Below are 15,667 nucleotides of genomic sequence, written 5' to 3'. Positions count from 1 at the left end.
TAGGGACAACTAAAGATAGGCAGGAATCACACCCACGCTGCAACTAACAAAAAAGTTAATGTCAAGCCCTAGGAAGGTGGTAATGTTATGCCTGACTGGTGTATATTCACACGCACAACACTGCTCCCTGTTCCCAGGGCTAGGTATTACACACACACACACACACACACACAAAACAACAAACCCCACTAAAAGCAACGGGCCACAAAATGATTTGTCAGCTGGTGGCTAATAAGCAACATAAAATGACACTGTGCCTTCATTATCTGAAACGACATTTAATGTAAGGATTCAGTGAGATCAGGTCGGACACAAAAATCAAACAGGTAAAAATATAAAAATGTTTTATTTGACATCTACCTTTTACAAACAAGATACCACTGAACGGGTTTCAATCAGTGACAGCAGCACCAAAACCACCAACAAACATCAACAATGACAAACAGGAGACAATGACATGTGGTGGGAAAGCTTATAAGAGAACTGAACCGAGTCTTTTTCTTCTTCTTTTCTTTTAATGTGCAGAGAGTTGGTCTATGTTGTCATGGCTGCGGCTGGAAAGGTGGGCTTCCAAGATTTCCCCAAACAAGTTCCTTTTCAGCAAGCTGTAGGCCATGGGCAGGAGTTGCTTCACAACCTTGTGAAAGTACTGGGACAGACAGGAATTCAAATATTAGAATACATTTCTTATCAACATGCATCACCTAATCTCCACCAACAAACGATTCTCCACTGTTACCTATATTGTTAATATTATTCGACAAAAGAATGAAGAGACTCACGTGGGATCCGTAACAGAAGAGGTCTATTCCTAGTTCATAACCCATGCCATAGTCACACTCATCATTAGCAAACTGAACAAAGGTGATCATCTCCTGGATTGGTCCGAAGGCTTTGACGCGTTCGTCGTCACTACGTGCTTCAGCAATGGCTTTGCAGATCTTTTTGAGTCCGGCTACAAACAAAAAACCAAGTTAGCAAACAAATCAGGAAGAAACAGACATGTGAGGAAAGTTTCTAAAATCAAATATCTAAAACTCACCATCTGTTTCTGGTAGTTCTCTGTAGCCGACATCGTTCTTGTCTACAGGCACAACGATGCCAGCACCATGGAACGTCTTGGTGACCACCTATGGTGCAATAAGAGGTCTTTAGAATCAAGCGTCCAAGCCAGATGTTCTAGACCAGTTATTCAGAAACCTGAGGGCCACGGCCAAATCATTTCATTTGATATTTGGGTTTTGGTTGTGTTCTGCGACGTTGTATGTCAAACGCCAACATCACGACATCTTAATATGATCCCCTGCAGTTTTTATTTTGAAAAGGAAAAAGCCATAAGTAAGAATACAATGTTTTACTTTAGTTTATTTGAGGTTACTGTTTTTGCTTAAATTGAATTTCATCTGGCTAAACTGATCATCTTTATATCGGGTTTTTGTTAATTTGTAAACCTATCGATTTAATGGACTTCTTTTGGACATGATGTTTGGATTTGATATTGGATGTCAAATTGTTCCATTGTTGAAGGATACCGTTATTTATGAATCTGAGAACATATTATATGTTGTCTATATTTATGGGGTCGGAGGTGAGCCACGAACATGGCTCTGAGTTGGAGAATGCTGGGAACCTCTGCACACCAGGGGTGTCAAACTCATTTTAGTTGTGAGGGACTGGACAAGTAACAGAATAATAGACGGTTTAGACTTCTGCGTCAATTTGATGCACCTACGCGCTATGCAAGCTGTGACTGGTCAGTTTGTTAGTAGTGTGTTTCCGCTTTAGTTCTTCCAGCTGCTTCTTCATCTCCGCAGTTTTCAAATTGATTTCTTTGGATCAATACAGATGGAACACAGTGTGGAAAGGTTAACTGAGGAGGTTCAGTGATACAAACATTTGTACGACTCGTCTTCGGGGAAACTTTCATTAGCCATTTGAAAGTCAAGCGGAAGCGGAAACAAAAATTGACCTGACTGGCATAAAAGTCCCAGTGCCGGCTAGTATTCAGGTTTCTTTTGTACAGAGAAAGACAGAATGGCGAGCACACAGGTATAAACGGCACCAGCGTCGGCTACATGTGTAGGTTACGGCGTCTAGTCCCTTAAGAAGTTTTACTGATATTGGTGAAAAACAACAAGATACAGGTTAGCAGCTCTTTAGTTTGGAAGCAAGAAAAATAGATAAAAACTACAGCAGCTATGCACAATAAAATAAACTGTAATATATACAATGAAAACCCATAGCAGCACACAAATGGCCGTTAGTAGCACAGAAGAGAATAGCGGCATTTTAAAAGAGTAAACAGTCGCACTAATGTGTCTTCTGAGTGTGGGTGGACTAGGGAATAGGTTTGGGGATTATTGCACAACAGTCTTATGAGGGAGAGGCTGAAGAGTTTTCTTAGTTTTAGTCCAAATAAGTGTAATATGACAAGGTTTACATTTAATGGAGAAAGAAAAGAAGTTTTTATGCTTCTTACCTTCTTGTCCCTCAACTTCATGTCTTTGGTCTTCTGCTCTAGAGATAAGCCCAGAGTCTCTGCTTTGTCTCTCAGTTTTGCCTCCAGGCTTTCCAAAGCCTGCTCCCCGACTTTTTTACTGCCCCTCTCCTTCCTCTTTCTCATCAGATACAAGCTGACGGAGGAGAGAACACAGGTATCAATAGTGGCATAAGAGATATATGTGTATTAGGGACATATGTGTAAGGAAAAGCAAGGAAGCGAACACACCAGAGAAGATTATCATTTAAGGTGGAGTTTTAAGTGGCGAACATACTGTTTTTTTACCCCAGCAAATAACTATTTGGTTTTAACATTAAATTATTTAATACATGTGAATTCTAGGAACTGCCTTCCCCTTTTTATACTATTGAACCAATTACAGCTCTGCCTGGTCATCTCAAATACAAACAGAGATGCATAGTGAATATATGGAGGCTGACACTCACTGGACAGCAGCAAACACATTGTCCCCCATCTGTGTTATAGCGCAGCCCTTCTTGGCTTCATTTTCCCCAACGAATGAAGGGAGGGAGTCTGGAGTATCTCTGGTGGAACGATAGAACAATAGTAATTCATGTTCATTTAGATGTCCCTGTAGCTTGTCAAACAACAATTAGAAAATGAAAGCAGCTTCATACCTGTAGTATCCCAGGTGATGCTGGCTGTCCTCACTCCCCCGAAGTACCGTCTGAAACTCTGGTGGGTCATAAAAATACCTCCAGTGCAGGTGGAAGTTAGGCTGTTTGTTCTTGGAGTCTCTATGTGCTCCTGCCAGAATGTCAAAAGGACCAACCAGCCGCAAACCCAGTGTGTCTTTTAGTGCATCTAAAGAAGAGACGTGGAAACATCAGTCAAGTACTAATTTCTGATGGTCTTGATCCTTATTCTGAAAGAGATTAATATACACCGTTTTACTTCTACATCTTTATAGAAATAGCAACAGAATAAAATGTAGATAATATCTGAGCTTTTCTTGTGGGATCAATGATGTCTGACTGTTAGCTGTGCTGTTAGAAGCGTTATTAGAGCTAAAAAAGACAACTCAGCACACATCAACTCAGACATTTCAATGGCTAAGAAGCACTGGTACATCTGTTTCCTCTGGGTTCACAGACAGAGAAATTGATTAAATGTCAGATGCACCTTTTATCCTATCGGTATTACTGTAACAACACACAGCATTCATGTCTAGAGCATACCACGGGGGTTGTCTGGACAAAGCTCCATGCAGAAGTCCCAGAAGTGAAACAGATCTTCTGGCATTTGAAAACCGTACAGCTTCGCCAACTCATCTCGCTGCTCTGAATCCACTCCGGACAACGGGAAGGCATTTGATTCATCATTTCTGGCTTTCTTCAACTTCCCATTGCCAGTGTCCGACTCCTAAAGACATAAAATATAGGAGAACCAACTCTGTTACACATTAAAGGGATAGAAGGGATAGTTTTTTTTTGCACCGTGTTCCACACGTGCATGTTGGTCAGTATGGAGTTCCCAGTTTGGAGAAGCAGAAGGAACAACAAGTCAAGAGATAAACTGCTTTGGATGGGGTCTGCAGCAAAATGTATTTTGCCACACAACCATTACAACCCCACCTACTTGATATAATCAACTGCATGACAAACTAAACAACTATACAATGATCAGGCACAATATTACGACCACCTCCCTAATACTGTGTAGGTCTTCCTTAGGCTTCCAAAACAGTTGTGACTCATCTGTTTTGGTCCTATGGGTTGATGGAAGGTGACTTTGTGGATCAGGCTTGTTCCATTGCATCTCACAGATACTTGACCAGTTTGGGATCTAGAAAATTTGGAGGGTATGTCAACACCCTGTGCTGTTTTTCATGTGTTTTCGAGTTGTTGGGGATGGCTGCTGCCATCAAGGTGTGTCATTGCTATGGGGTGGGGGTGTATGGTCTGGTAAGTGGGTGGTACATGTCAAAGTAACACCCACATGAATGCCAGGTCCAAACGTTTCCCTGTATTGTCACTAGGGGGTCAATGTTATTCATTTCTCCTGTCAGTGGTTTTAATGTTGTGGCTGACCGGTGTATGTGGTTAGCATTAAAATAAGATGCAAGCAAACACTGCAGAAATACGTAATAGTTATAAAAAGCGTATAGTAATGGCTACTGCAGCCGGTGCTGGTTATTCTGTAATCAAATGATGAGCGCAAAGCACCAAGCTCTACTTTTAAGGCTTATAGTTTTTTTGAGCTGTGTCAAATCCGAGCTAACCCGTGTTAGCTATTAGGGGACTCGTTTTAGTCTTCATCAAATAAAAACACGGATCAAATCAAAGCAGCCACATGTTTCCGTGAAGCAGAGGATAGAAAACTAACTTAAAGTCATTCCCAAGCTGTAATAAATGCTCTCTTGGGGTTCAGCGCTTGTTATTTTTGCACATCCCATTCAAATGTAACGTGAGCGTTGCTGAATAGCAGCTTTGCGGTGCTGCTGCCATGTTGCCGTCATTGCGGCTCAGTTAGCGTGCAAACAACCCTCCGCATAGCCCCTAACAGTTGCTTTACTGGCACGATACGCGCATACGGCTTTGCTCGCTGCCTGGTGAAACCACATCTTCAGCGGACATTACAAAGGCTCGGCAGAGGTGCCGAAAACGGAGAAATTTTTACCTGAATGGATTTTGGTTTTCTTTTTGCGCGCCCTGTCATTTTCCTCCTCTTGTCTCCCCGTCGCCGTCTTCTTCTGCAGGAGCCCAGCAGCATCCGGAGCGACTGCGCCGCGTTAAAATGCATCAGTGCCCCCCAGAGGCCGGTGGTGGGGTTTACAATACATATCCCATATTGCTAATCGCTTAATTTGTACGTGTAAATTATCCACACATTTTTTTTTTCTTTTCAAAAATTCGCATTTATCAAGTTAAAACTACAATATTTTAGTAAAGATATAATGTATTTTCTCAATAAGAAATGTCTGGTTTCAGCCCCTTTGTTCCAGGATAGACTGGATAGAAGGACAGAAGTGTTTTAAAATAAAGTGTGTCATATTATTGGTGTCACAGTATACACAGAGATTTAAAAAGAAAAAAGCTTGACATCAGTTTTAGAGCAACTGTTAATTTGCAGCAAATTAATTTCCTGGAACCATTTATTTGCCGTAATTGTAACTACGGTTCGTCTGAAACAAATAATCCTTACATTGCTTGTTCTCTGACTGCTGATTGCATGCTGCAAGATAACAACCATATCCAGAATAATCATTATTATTGCATAAATAGCATATTAGTAGATCTCTATGCAAATCTAAGCCCCGGCCGCATCAAATGTTGAATAAAATGTCTCAGACAGATTCCACTAAGTATGTGGCGATGAAGCAGTACATTTGTTAAATCTGCACACATGTTTAAAAATACACATAAAGACACATAAAGATACTGCATGAAAATCAGCAAATCAGCCTCAGTGCAGAGGAAACGGATCAGTGTAGGACAGTCCTTACACTGGATATACTGCAGAATATTTGTCTGGGACATAGCTGCAGCACACCATATCGTATCTTAGTCCTGATTACTGTATAACCCTTTGAAACATCCTGTCATAAAAGTTCTGATGTGTACCCACCAGGTTAATATTTAGTTAAGATGTGTCTTCAGAACAACACATATCTAGGTTAGATTCCTTGTTCCATCCTCTATTTCTCCGCGTGTGTCTCTTCCTCATTGCTTTTGTGCATTTCCAGCATTTCACTGCTTTCATTGGTTTCTTCTTCCTCACCAAGTTGCAGCCAGTTTTCTCTGTTCTTCTTACACCCATTCACTAGCGGAGAGCAGCTGTCAAACAGCCGCGACACGGCCTGAGGACGGGAAATCCGTGTATGAGGATGAGAACAGACAACAACGGGGATGATAATGTAATATTGATCTCTTTACAAACATGCAGGCGTCTGCACACACAGAGACAAGCAGCAGTAACACACCTTGTAGAGTGGATAGCAGATTTCGTCGATGTATTCAACCTGCATGTGTGGCAGTCGAGTGCTGTTTTCTCTGTTCATTATGCCCTGGTGGGAAGAAAAAAAGGAGAGATAAAAAAGAGATAGATATATTTTATAAATGGGCAGATTGATTTTCTAACATGAGTTAAATTATAGCTGAATATTCCAGTTTAACCGAACCCAAGTCACGAGCTGCATTCAAGCTAATTCAGAAGTAAAGTTGGAGGCCTTTCCTCTAACTGGGAGGAAGACAGTCAGATCAATCAGAATTTTTAATGATTAGTTTTGCCTTAATGCAAGCTGAGAAGATCTCTGTAATATATACCTCCACAGCTATTATTTGTTAATCATAAAGGTGACTAATTAGTGTTATATATATATATACTATTGTATATTAAATCCCTTAATATATGTTTATGTATGTGTATATATGTAATGAACTGTTCTAATATATTTGTAATAGTAATATAAATTTCTATAGCTAACATTTTATTTATTATAATGAAGTTGACTGATGATGCATATTGCAATGAATCACAGGGTGATAAGGGACAGGAGTTAATAAATTTATACTTCATCCTGCTTCTATTTCAACTGATCTTTGCATATTCTTTTTTTTTTTTTTTTTTTACTTTTTATTTTCATTTTTGTTCAAGAGAAAGAAAGAAATATTCATTCATTCATTAAAAAAAAGAAAAAATCTTTTGCCGAAGCTGTGAATATATACAGACCCATTCCCCTCAGAAGATACAATAGTGAGTGAGTCCGAATGGTCAATGCTATCTTTGCACAAACAAGTAGTTTGTGATATATATATCATGTGACATCACACATATATATATATATATATCACTTATTCACATGAGTGTGAATATTTCATCACCTAATTTTCACTCAGTTTAAACAGTGACACAGAGACAAAATCCAGCAAGCTCAACTCACAACAGGTTTGATTTTGAACTCTTCCCTCTCTTTGTCCCCTTGTGCGAAGAACTCCATGGCAACCAGGTTTGCAATCTGTTCAGAAGGAAGAATGAGGTGAAGGTTGTGTTATGATTTGAAAAACACGGCGAGATAAAGCTCGAGGTGTTCGAAACTCTTTTGTGAGACCCACCCTTTTTTGTTCAGGCCAAGGCTTCGTGATGGCAGAGAGGTCGCTGGCCGTCATCAGCATCGATCTGCGGGGTAAATTAACAGCTTAGAAAACAGATCACTGCCCGGGTTCCACTGCACGCATCATTATAACTCATCCCGGATTCATAATTGTCTGTCACCTCAGCAAATCTCTTTTTCTCTCACTCTTCCAGCTCACTGTGCCTTTGTTAGCCAAAGAAAAGAACTCCTTTCTTCTCCTAAAAACACAGATGTCAGGGTTAAAACAGCTTGCACAGTGTTTGACCTGCAGCTACTTTGGCATTTAATGTTTTAACATACTCCATGTAGACGGCCAGGTCAGTGGCGAGGATTGCTCTTTTGATCATGTGCAGCACAGTTTTGTGATTTTCTTTAGACAGACCACTGAGAATCTGACTCCCCTGAAAAAAAGAAGGACAGAGATGCAGAATAAACCGCCAGAATTATATTATATTGTGACTTTCTTGCAGGACTACAGCTCTATGCATGTTATGCCGTTAGTGTAGAAATGGCGGCTTATGCAAAAAATTTAACTGAGTCTTTGCTATGACTGAACAAAAACACGGGTGAGGATGATGTGAAACAGATCTAAGTTGAACAACGGAATGAGAAACAGGTGAAAATGAAGGAAGAGACCAGAGTATCAGGTCTTACGGTGTTATTTAGGATGAAGAGGCACAGGTTGTAGTGGTGGTTTTCTAGAGAAGAGTGTCCATACAACTGAGCTAAAGGCTGCTGAGTCCTGAGAGAGAGAGACACACGCAACAGTCACCACATAGCACAGGGTATATACAGGACCACAGCTTTTAACTGAGAAAAGGTAAGGTACTGTTTACCTTTCTATATACGAATTGCTCACTCCTCTGTGGTCCAGATCATGGTTCAGGGTGGCTATCATCAACGCTAATATCTCCAGGCGGGAAAAAATACTCTGAGATAGAGATGGACAGATAAATAGAAGTAGAGGAAGAGATAATGAATTAAATAATTTCCCTGTTTATTCACACGAAGATTTTTTATTATTATTTTTTAATTATTTTTATTTTTTTGATTTTTACATTGTAGTTGTTTTAATATTTTTTTTTTACACAAGTTAGTTAGGTAAAGCTTGACTGAATAATTCATAATTATCAAGTTAAAATCTGTATTTGATTAATGTACATCATTTTCCAATAAGAATTTGGTTTCAGCTCCTTTAATGTAACAACATCTCTTTGTACCGTATAGAAATGAAAGAGGCCTTTGTGAAAACACAAGATATTTTTCAACATTTTCACATACGTTTTATAAAAATAACTGATTAACTGAGAAAAAATAACTGTATAATATTAGTTAGTCTGCATCATCACTGCATTTACTGTATATTTCACCATAACCAAGTCAGATTATAACTCAGGAAATACGGGTTAAAGAAAAAAAAGAGAGAGATGTGTACAAGTAGCTGCAAACCAAAGAACTCCAAAAACTTCCAAAGAGCTCGACTGAACAGATGCATGCATTTATCAAACAGCTGTCCAACGGTATTTTTGAACGTTTGTTGCGTTGCACAAACCTGGAGCTGACCAGTGGCCATGAGCATGGCGAACATGCTTTGAGCAGTGCTCAGCGCATGGTTCCAGTTGTGATAAGGCACGTTGTTCCTGTAGCCACGTCTCACAGTCAGGACCCACTGGCAGAGACTCTGGAAGGAAGGAAGGAAAGAAAGAAAGAAAGAAAGAAAGATGTATAAAAATCAGTAAATAGTCGGAGAGTGATGATATTCTTTCAAAGAAGAAGAAGAAGAAGCCACTGCAGAACACAGGTTGTAGAGTTCAACAAGATTCTGGGGCCCAACCCGTAAACATTAAAAAGAGTATTAAAAAACAAACAAACATAATCTATATCTGAATCACAGTGGAATGGAACATAAATATGAATGTAAATATAAATCTGACCATAGAATAGACATTATGACTAACAGTGTTGTGCAAATTGTCACCCAGTTGTCCAGGTTATTTACACCACAGTTATGACATGTACTACATATAATTTCTTGGGCTGATTTACAGCAGCCACAGTCACAGGACAAAAACTCATGTTCCATGTTGTGTGGTTGCGGAGGGCTTTATAAGATCTTCTCACCAGTAACAGCGCAAACAGCGTCCATTCAGATGCTAATCACTTTGTCCTTTTCATATATTGTGCATACAGTGTGAATTTGATGCTGCAGCTAATACCAGTGTTGAATCATAGTGTGGCTTCTGACACTTACTGCAATAAATCCACGTTATTAGCAGGTTAGTTACCTTGTAATTGATGTTAAAATCCTGCACCAAATTGAGGTCCAGGAACATACGAACGGTGGCCTGAGTGGTCTGTTCTTCTGGCAGGCCAAAATCAGAGAAATGGAAGTCTAAAATACGCAGGGATTCGGCAGAGGGAATAGTGGCCTCCTGAAAATCAGAAAACCCCAAATAAATCACTGAAACACAACACACTTTTTCTTTTTTCTCACCGGGCACGCACAGGTAAGTCGTCTAATTTTAACGAGAGTCAGAGGTCACCGCGGCCAATCACAGGCGGCGATAGCAGCTGATCAAGAGCTTTGAGTCCTTAGTGAATTAGCTGAACGTTAGCATTAAAGCTGGTTAAGCTGGCACGGCTGGCACGGCAAATACAAATCAATGATGGTGTAGAAGGAGGGTCGTTAAAACAGAGCTAGAGAGGAAGTGCAGTTTGAAGAATAAGCCTTCCCCTGTGCGTTGTTGTTTTTTGGCAAGTAATTGAGGTTGACGCACTGAGTTGAAACACAGCTGCCAAAGAAGATTAAGGCTCACCTGCAGTGTCTGGATTTCCTGCTCAGCTGCAGTGATGTGGTAAGCAAGGACCTGCAAGTGTCAAAAAAAAAAAAACATCAGAACAAGTTCACATGTTGAGATCTGCGTAGTACACTAACAGGGTCGTGTTCCCACCTCCTGCGTGACCTCTATGCTGGCTCGCCTCTCCTCTGTGATCTGGACGGCCTGAGCATACTGTAGAGCCAGGCCGCAGTACACCGCCAGGTCTTCCAGGAGGCGCTCATCGTACTTGTTAAAGGTTTCCATCTCATCCGAGTCTCTGCTGCGTTTGTTCATCAGCTGGCACACGGCTAAATGACAGTTTTAAGAGACGGCCTGAACTCATAAAAGAAGCATGACTGATTGAAGGCGGACAGGCTATAAAAAATGTATCTGCCTGTTAACTTTCTACATTCAGTGAACAGGCCAGTAGCTTCACACATTATATTTAATCCTTGGTTAAACGTTTATATTCTACTAGCAGTAAACTGCTAATTTCTTCTGTTTCCATGTGAACAACATCCTTTGTGTTTACTGCTGGTTTACAGTGGCACTTGGGGAGGTTGAGAGACTGCGACTGTGTGTATAAAATAAGTTCAGAGAGATCAGCTTACCAATAACGTTTTCAGACTGCTCATTCCTAACCGGGCAGCAGATGAGACTCCTTATTGATTCCTCGGAACTCTCCGACATATTGAGCGTTTCCATGGCCCTCAGCGTTCGAAAGGCATGTGACGGATCCACATCGCTGACGTCGTCCTGCCTGAAAAGTAATGCGCGCTTCTGCTATTAGAACAAGAAGACCTAAATTGGCAATGAACTGACAATGAGGACTTGTGCAGCGTGCAGGGGATACCTTCTGTAGATCTGGCAAGTTGAACCCAGCTCCTCACACTCTAAGTGAATCACTCGCGAGAACGGGAACTGAAATGAACCCACCAGAAGGTCAGAAAACACCACATCTTAAATGGGATAAAGAGGATTTTAAACAAATACAGAGAAACGCCAGTCAAGCAGGATGACGCACCTTGTCTTCCGAAGTTTGCTTGCCTGGGATGAAGATGGTGCAGTACTGAGCATGTGTGAAGGGCATGATGGTGGCAGCCATCTTACTCAGCAGAACCTCAAAGGAGTGGTGGTCCTTTGATAATACCTGTGCCATCTCTATCAAGGCCTGACCCAAGTAAATATGCAGTGGGTGGATTACACAGACGTACGGTAATATATGAAAAACATTCATAAAAAGAGAACTATACTTCATAACGTTCCTGGTGGTTACCTGACTGCGTTTGGCCTCTTGTCTTGAGCTTTCATATAGCTGAATATTATCCAGAACCATCCCCAACACATCCATATGATAGCACAGCACCTGGTCATTAAAATGGTGAACACGCATGAGTCAGTCCTTGCAAATGTATACACCGATCAGGCATAACATTACGACCACCCTCCCAACAGTTGTGACACATCAGAGAAGGGACATGGGCCTTCTGAGGAATTGCACCAGTGCATCCTGGACATACGTGATCAGTTAGGGATTCAGGGAATTTGGATCTAGGTCAACACCTTTGAGTTGTTCTTAAAGCGGTTTTGCGTGTGTGCTTGTGTCAGGCTGCATCCTGCTGCCATCAAGGAGTGTCATTGCTATGTTCTGGGCTAGTCTGGTGGGTGCTGCATGTCTAAGTAACAAACACATGAATGCCAAGTTCAAAAAGAATGTTTACAAGATGGTCAGTGTTATATAAATCTCCTGTCAGTGGTCATAATGTTATGCCTGATCGGTGTACAGTAAGTGGTTAGCATTAAAATAAGACACAAGCAAACATCACACAGTTAGTAATCCACAACAACGCCTCACCTTTTCATCCACGTTGGTAAAAGAAGAAAACGATCCATCGCGATTTCTTTTGTTCACCATTACCACTACACCAACCACCTAACGGCAAAATAAAGACGCAATCTGCATTAGGACTTCTACAAAAAGATAAATATCAAAAATTAAATAAAATGACATAAAATAATTCGCAGATAATTAAGACTACCTCTCCTCTGTGGTTCTTGATGGGAACGCTCAGTACAGACCTGATCTTCTGTGATTGGTCAATATCTAAGTGGAATCTGGGGTCCTGTGAAGAAGAAGAACAAAGAAGCTGTAACACACACATAACTTATCAAGGGTCTTTATTGTCATTATGAGAACATAATGAAATTTTGCAGACTTAAGAGGCACACATATAATAGAGAGACATAAGTAAACACACTTATGAAAAATATGAACTATAAAAAAGAAAAATATGTACGTATATATGTAAATATGTATGAAAAGTGAATAATATAATATTGTATATAGAGTGCAACTTAGTTCAAGTCCCAGTCTATGAAATGTTGAGTGTGATTGTCTTCCTGCAGAGGATTGATGCTCTGTTTGATTGTGCATTTATGAAAGACGTGTATAGGGCCATTGTGTGCCTCATATCTCTAATGTGGCATCAGACCTCTTATCTCTAATGCGGCATCAAACCATATTCTATTGAGATGCTTTGCCTTCAGGTGTCTGGCCATCGCTGCTCATCTCCCTTGATCACATCCGGGCGGGATTATCCACGTGTGCCGTGAACCTTGATGTCCAGCATGCTCTTAAGAGCTACCCATCGTCTCTCCAGCTAACTTTGAGATTACCCGCTGTCCAACTGTGCCATGTGTTGGCACTCATTCCTTATCAACCACCTGTAAGCCTTTTAATGAGCTGTGCTGTGCCACCTTCCTTCACTGTGTGGGTGTGTGTGTGCGTGGGTGTGTGCAGTGCAGAGAACATCTCCGTCTGAGGTATCAGAGGTTTATAAGTGGAAAAACTCTGTAACGGATTAAGAGCATGTTCGCAATCTGGGATTCCCTTACTGTCGACATTCCAAGAAGTTACTATAATCTATTAACAGGCTTGCAGGGAACAGTCCTCATTCTCCCTAATTGTGCCCTAGGCCAAACAAATAACTTCCTTGTGTGTAAAATCCTCGTTTTCTTCTGTGAGGTAGGGGTTGCTTAACACTACGAAATGCCATGACCTCTACGTGGAGCTTTACCTCAGATGCATCTCTGAGGTTCATTGGTGAACCTGTAGACAACACGCATCCCGTGATGCCCTTCACCAACTCCAGATGGGCCTGGCTGTACGAGACGCTCTCATTCAAGGACCCCAACACTGTTAGGGCCATCACCTCTTCCAATTCGCGCCTTCCACCAGAGTCTTTCCTCACGAGAGCAAGGGAACTGGCCTTGGCCGACAGCAGCTCTCCCACATGCATGACAGCCTCCTGGCAGAGCTCCGCTATGGAACCCATCCAACTTAGGCCTCCCCCCAGGAGCCCCGTCATCCAAGGGCAAAAGCCACCGTGGCCACAGCCTGTAGCCTTCGGAGCAGTGGGCGTCAGAAGGTGTGGAGAGCGGGTCAAGTCAGGAGAGCAGGGGCAAACGGGATAGAGTGGATGGCTGGAATAAAAAGAGAAGCGGGGAGAGTGCGGAGAGCAAGGAGAGCAGGGAGTGTGAGGCCCTTGGATATCGGGACAGAAGCTATGCATCCATTCAGGAGAACTGGCATTTAAAGTGAGGGGTTGAAGCTTTTCTGACAGAGATGAGATGTTAGATTTAGGGCTGGTCGGCGGAGAGGAAGCTCTGCTGCGAGGAGTCTTCATGAGCAGGTCAGAGTGGTCGGAGCTGCTCCTGGGAGGCGGCAGGGGTGAACAGCTAGCCCTGAGATCCAAATAAAGACAAATTACATTCAGATATTTTATTTAGAGTTTCAATTTTAAATAATAATTCCAAAACAACCGTCTTCTGCTCTTATACATTTAAAACAGCTTAAGTTTGGGGAATCAGTGGTACAGCTGAAACCCCTGAAGCTTACCCTGAAGCCCTGCGTAAAAAATACTCCCGCGTAAAGTCGGAGTGGTCATCCAACCATGCCTCCCCTCGGTCGCCTTTCCTATCCTTTTCAAACCTTCTGTTGCGCGTCTTGGACGGCGGGCTCCACAGCGGGGAGAAGAACCAACCCAGGCCTTGCACCATCGGCGAGTCTCTCACGGTTTCCCTGCTGAAGGACTTCTCTGTGCCAGCATCAGATGCCCCGGGAGTCGCGCTACCAGGCTCCATCGACTCCAGCGCCGCGGAGTGGAGGCAGGGCATCCCCTCGCACAAGTAAAGCGAAAAAAGATCGCCTAAACTCAGTTTCTTTACGCACAGACCGACGTATCTAGAAGAAGTAGCTGCCACGTGAGGATTCGGTGTAGCAGAAGAATGACTTGAGGAGAGTGATGTCAGTGGAGAAGCCCTTGCGAGAGATTGCCTGACGATAATCCTCTGAACTTTTTTTAGACGAACTGGCGCCACGGGTTTATTCATTAAATGGAGCCGATTTAAACGTCACTGACTGGCCAGCAGCGTTAAGGGATTGGGTTTGCTCTGTCAGGTAAGGCTCTCTTAAATTAAACTGCAGCTGTAGCAAATGTCAACCGGGGTCATGTGAAACACTCTAATGTGAATAGTGCTTTGGAATCTAATAAATGCGTGAGTCTCTACATTTTGACTAAATCTGATTTTGGCTGAATCACACACAAACACCCACTGGATTCCCTAATGGCTGGTGTCTTAGTGCCAGACAACTCTACACAATGCATCTCTGTCCTCTCTCTCCACTACAGGAAGAGAGTCATGTTTGTGGCAGAAATGATTCAGGGACCAAAGAGACCAAAAGTGACCAAAAGTCAACAGAAGGTGGACCAGTGCTGAGCTGTTTCCATGGTTACTCATGTGTAGTCATAGTCTTTGAACACCTCCTTAATATTGTTTAGGTCTCCCTTGTGTCTGCAAAACAGTTGTGACTCATCAGCGTTTGGGAGATGCTCGATCAGTTTGGAATCTAGTTTGTTTTTCATGTTTTTTGAGTTGTTCCTAAAATGTTGTGTGTGTGTCTGTGTCAGGCTGCATCCTTCCGCCATAAAGGAGTGTCATTGCTATGGGGTGGTGGGGTTACCTGCTCTGGTCTATAGGTGGGTGGTACATGTCGACACATGAATGCCAGGTCCAAACGTTTCCCAGCAGAACATCAGGAGATGTTTTTAACTTCACCTGTCAGTGGTTTTAAAGTTGTGGCTGACCGGTGTAGGTGTTTGAAGGCCAGGTGTTGCATCATCAGTGAATGGTGGATTAAACGTTTCTTTCCACCTGTGCCAAAACACAGGAAGCTTCAGCAGCACAGTACTG

At 42.1% G+C, this 15,667-nt stretch overlaps 2 protein-coding genes across 2 annotated transcripts; both read right to left on the bottom strand.

The window, feature by feature from the left end:
- Positions 1–327: 327 nt before the first annotated feature.
- Positions 328–5,257, bottom strand: LOC125004163 (histone PARylation factor 1). The gene is made up of 8 exons (XM_047578574.1): positions 5,141–5,257; positions 3,700–3,883; positions 3,139–3,325; positions 2,947–3,045; positions 2,480–2,633; positions 1,043–1,130; positions 783–955; positions 328–649 (listed from the first exon to the last, which is right to left on the bottom strand). The coding sequence occupies exons 1-8, from the start codon at positions 5,231–5,233 to the stop codon at positions 515–517; spliced, it is 1,113 nt and encodes a 370-aa protein (XP_047434530.1). The 5' UTR covers positions 5,234–5,257; the 3' UTR covers positions 328–514.
- A 188-nt stretch (positions 5,258–5,445) lies between these two features.
- On the bottom strand, positions 5,446–14,705 carry pde5aa (phosphodiesterase 5A, cGMP-specific, a). Its single transcript, XM_047576945.1, has 20 exons — positions 14,313–14,705; positions 13,492–14,158; positions 12,454–12,537; positions 12,270–12,347; positions 11,691–11,780; positions 11,439–11,585; positions 11,268–11,335; positions 11,026–11,174; positions 10,547–10,722; positions 10,412–10,462; positions 9,881–10,027; positions 9,148–9,276; positions 8,432–8,526; positions 8,250–8,337; positions 7,896–7,996; positions 7,736–7,813; positions 7,576–7,639; positions 7,404–7,478; positions 6,444–6,527; positions 5,446–6,320 (listed from the first exon to the last, which is right to left on the bottom strand). Exons 1-20 carry the CDS (start codon positions 14,588–14,590, stop codon positions 6,159–6,161), a joined length of 2,811 nt encoding a protein of 936 aa, XP_047432901.1. The 5' UTR covers positions 14,591–14,705; the 3' UTR covers positions 5,446–6,158.
- Between the last annotated feature and the right edge of the window lie 962 nt (positions 14,706–15,667).

The sequence above is a fragment of the Mugil cephalus genome, chromosome 2 (assembly GCF_022458985.1).
Source record: "Mugil cephalus isolate CIBA_MC_2020 chromosome 2, CIBA_Mcephalus_1.1, whole genome shotgun sequence".
Lineage (NCBI taxonomy): Eukaryota > Metazoa > Chordata > Actinopteri > Mugiliformes > Mugilidae > Mugil > Mugil cephalus.
Note: the sequence above shows the minus strand (reverse complement) of the source record. Positions and strands in the feature narration are given on the sequence as shown.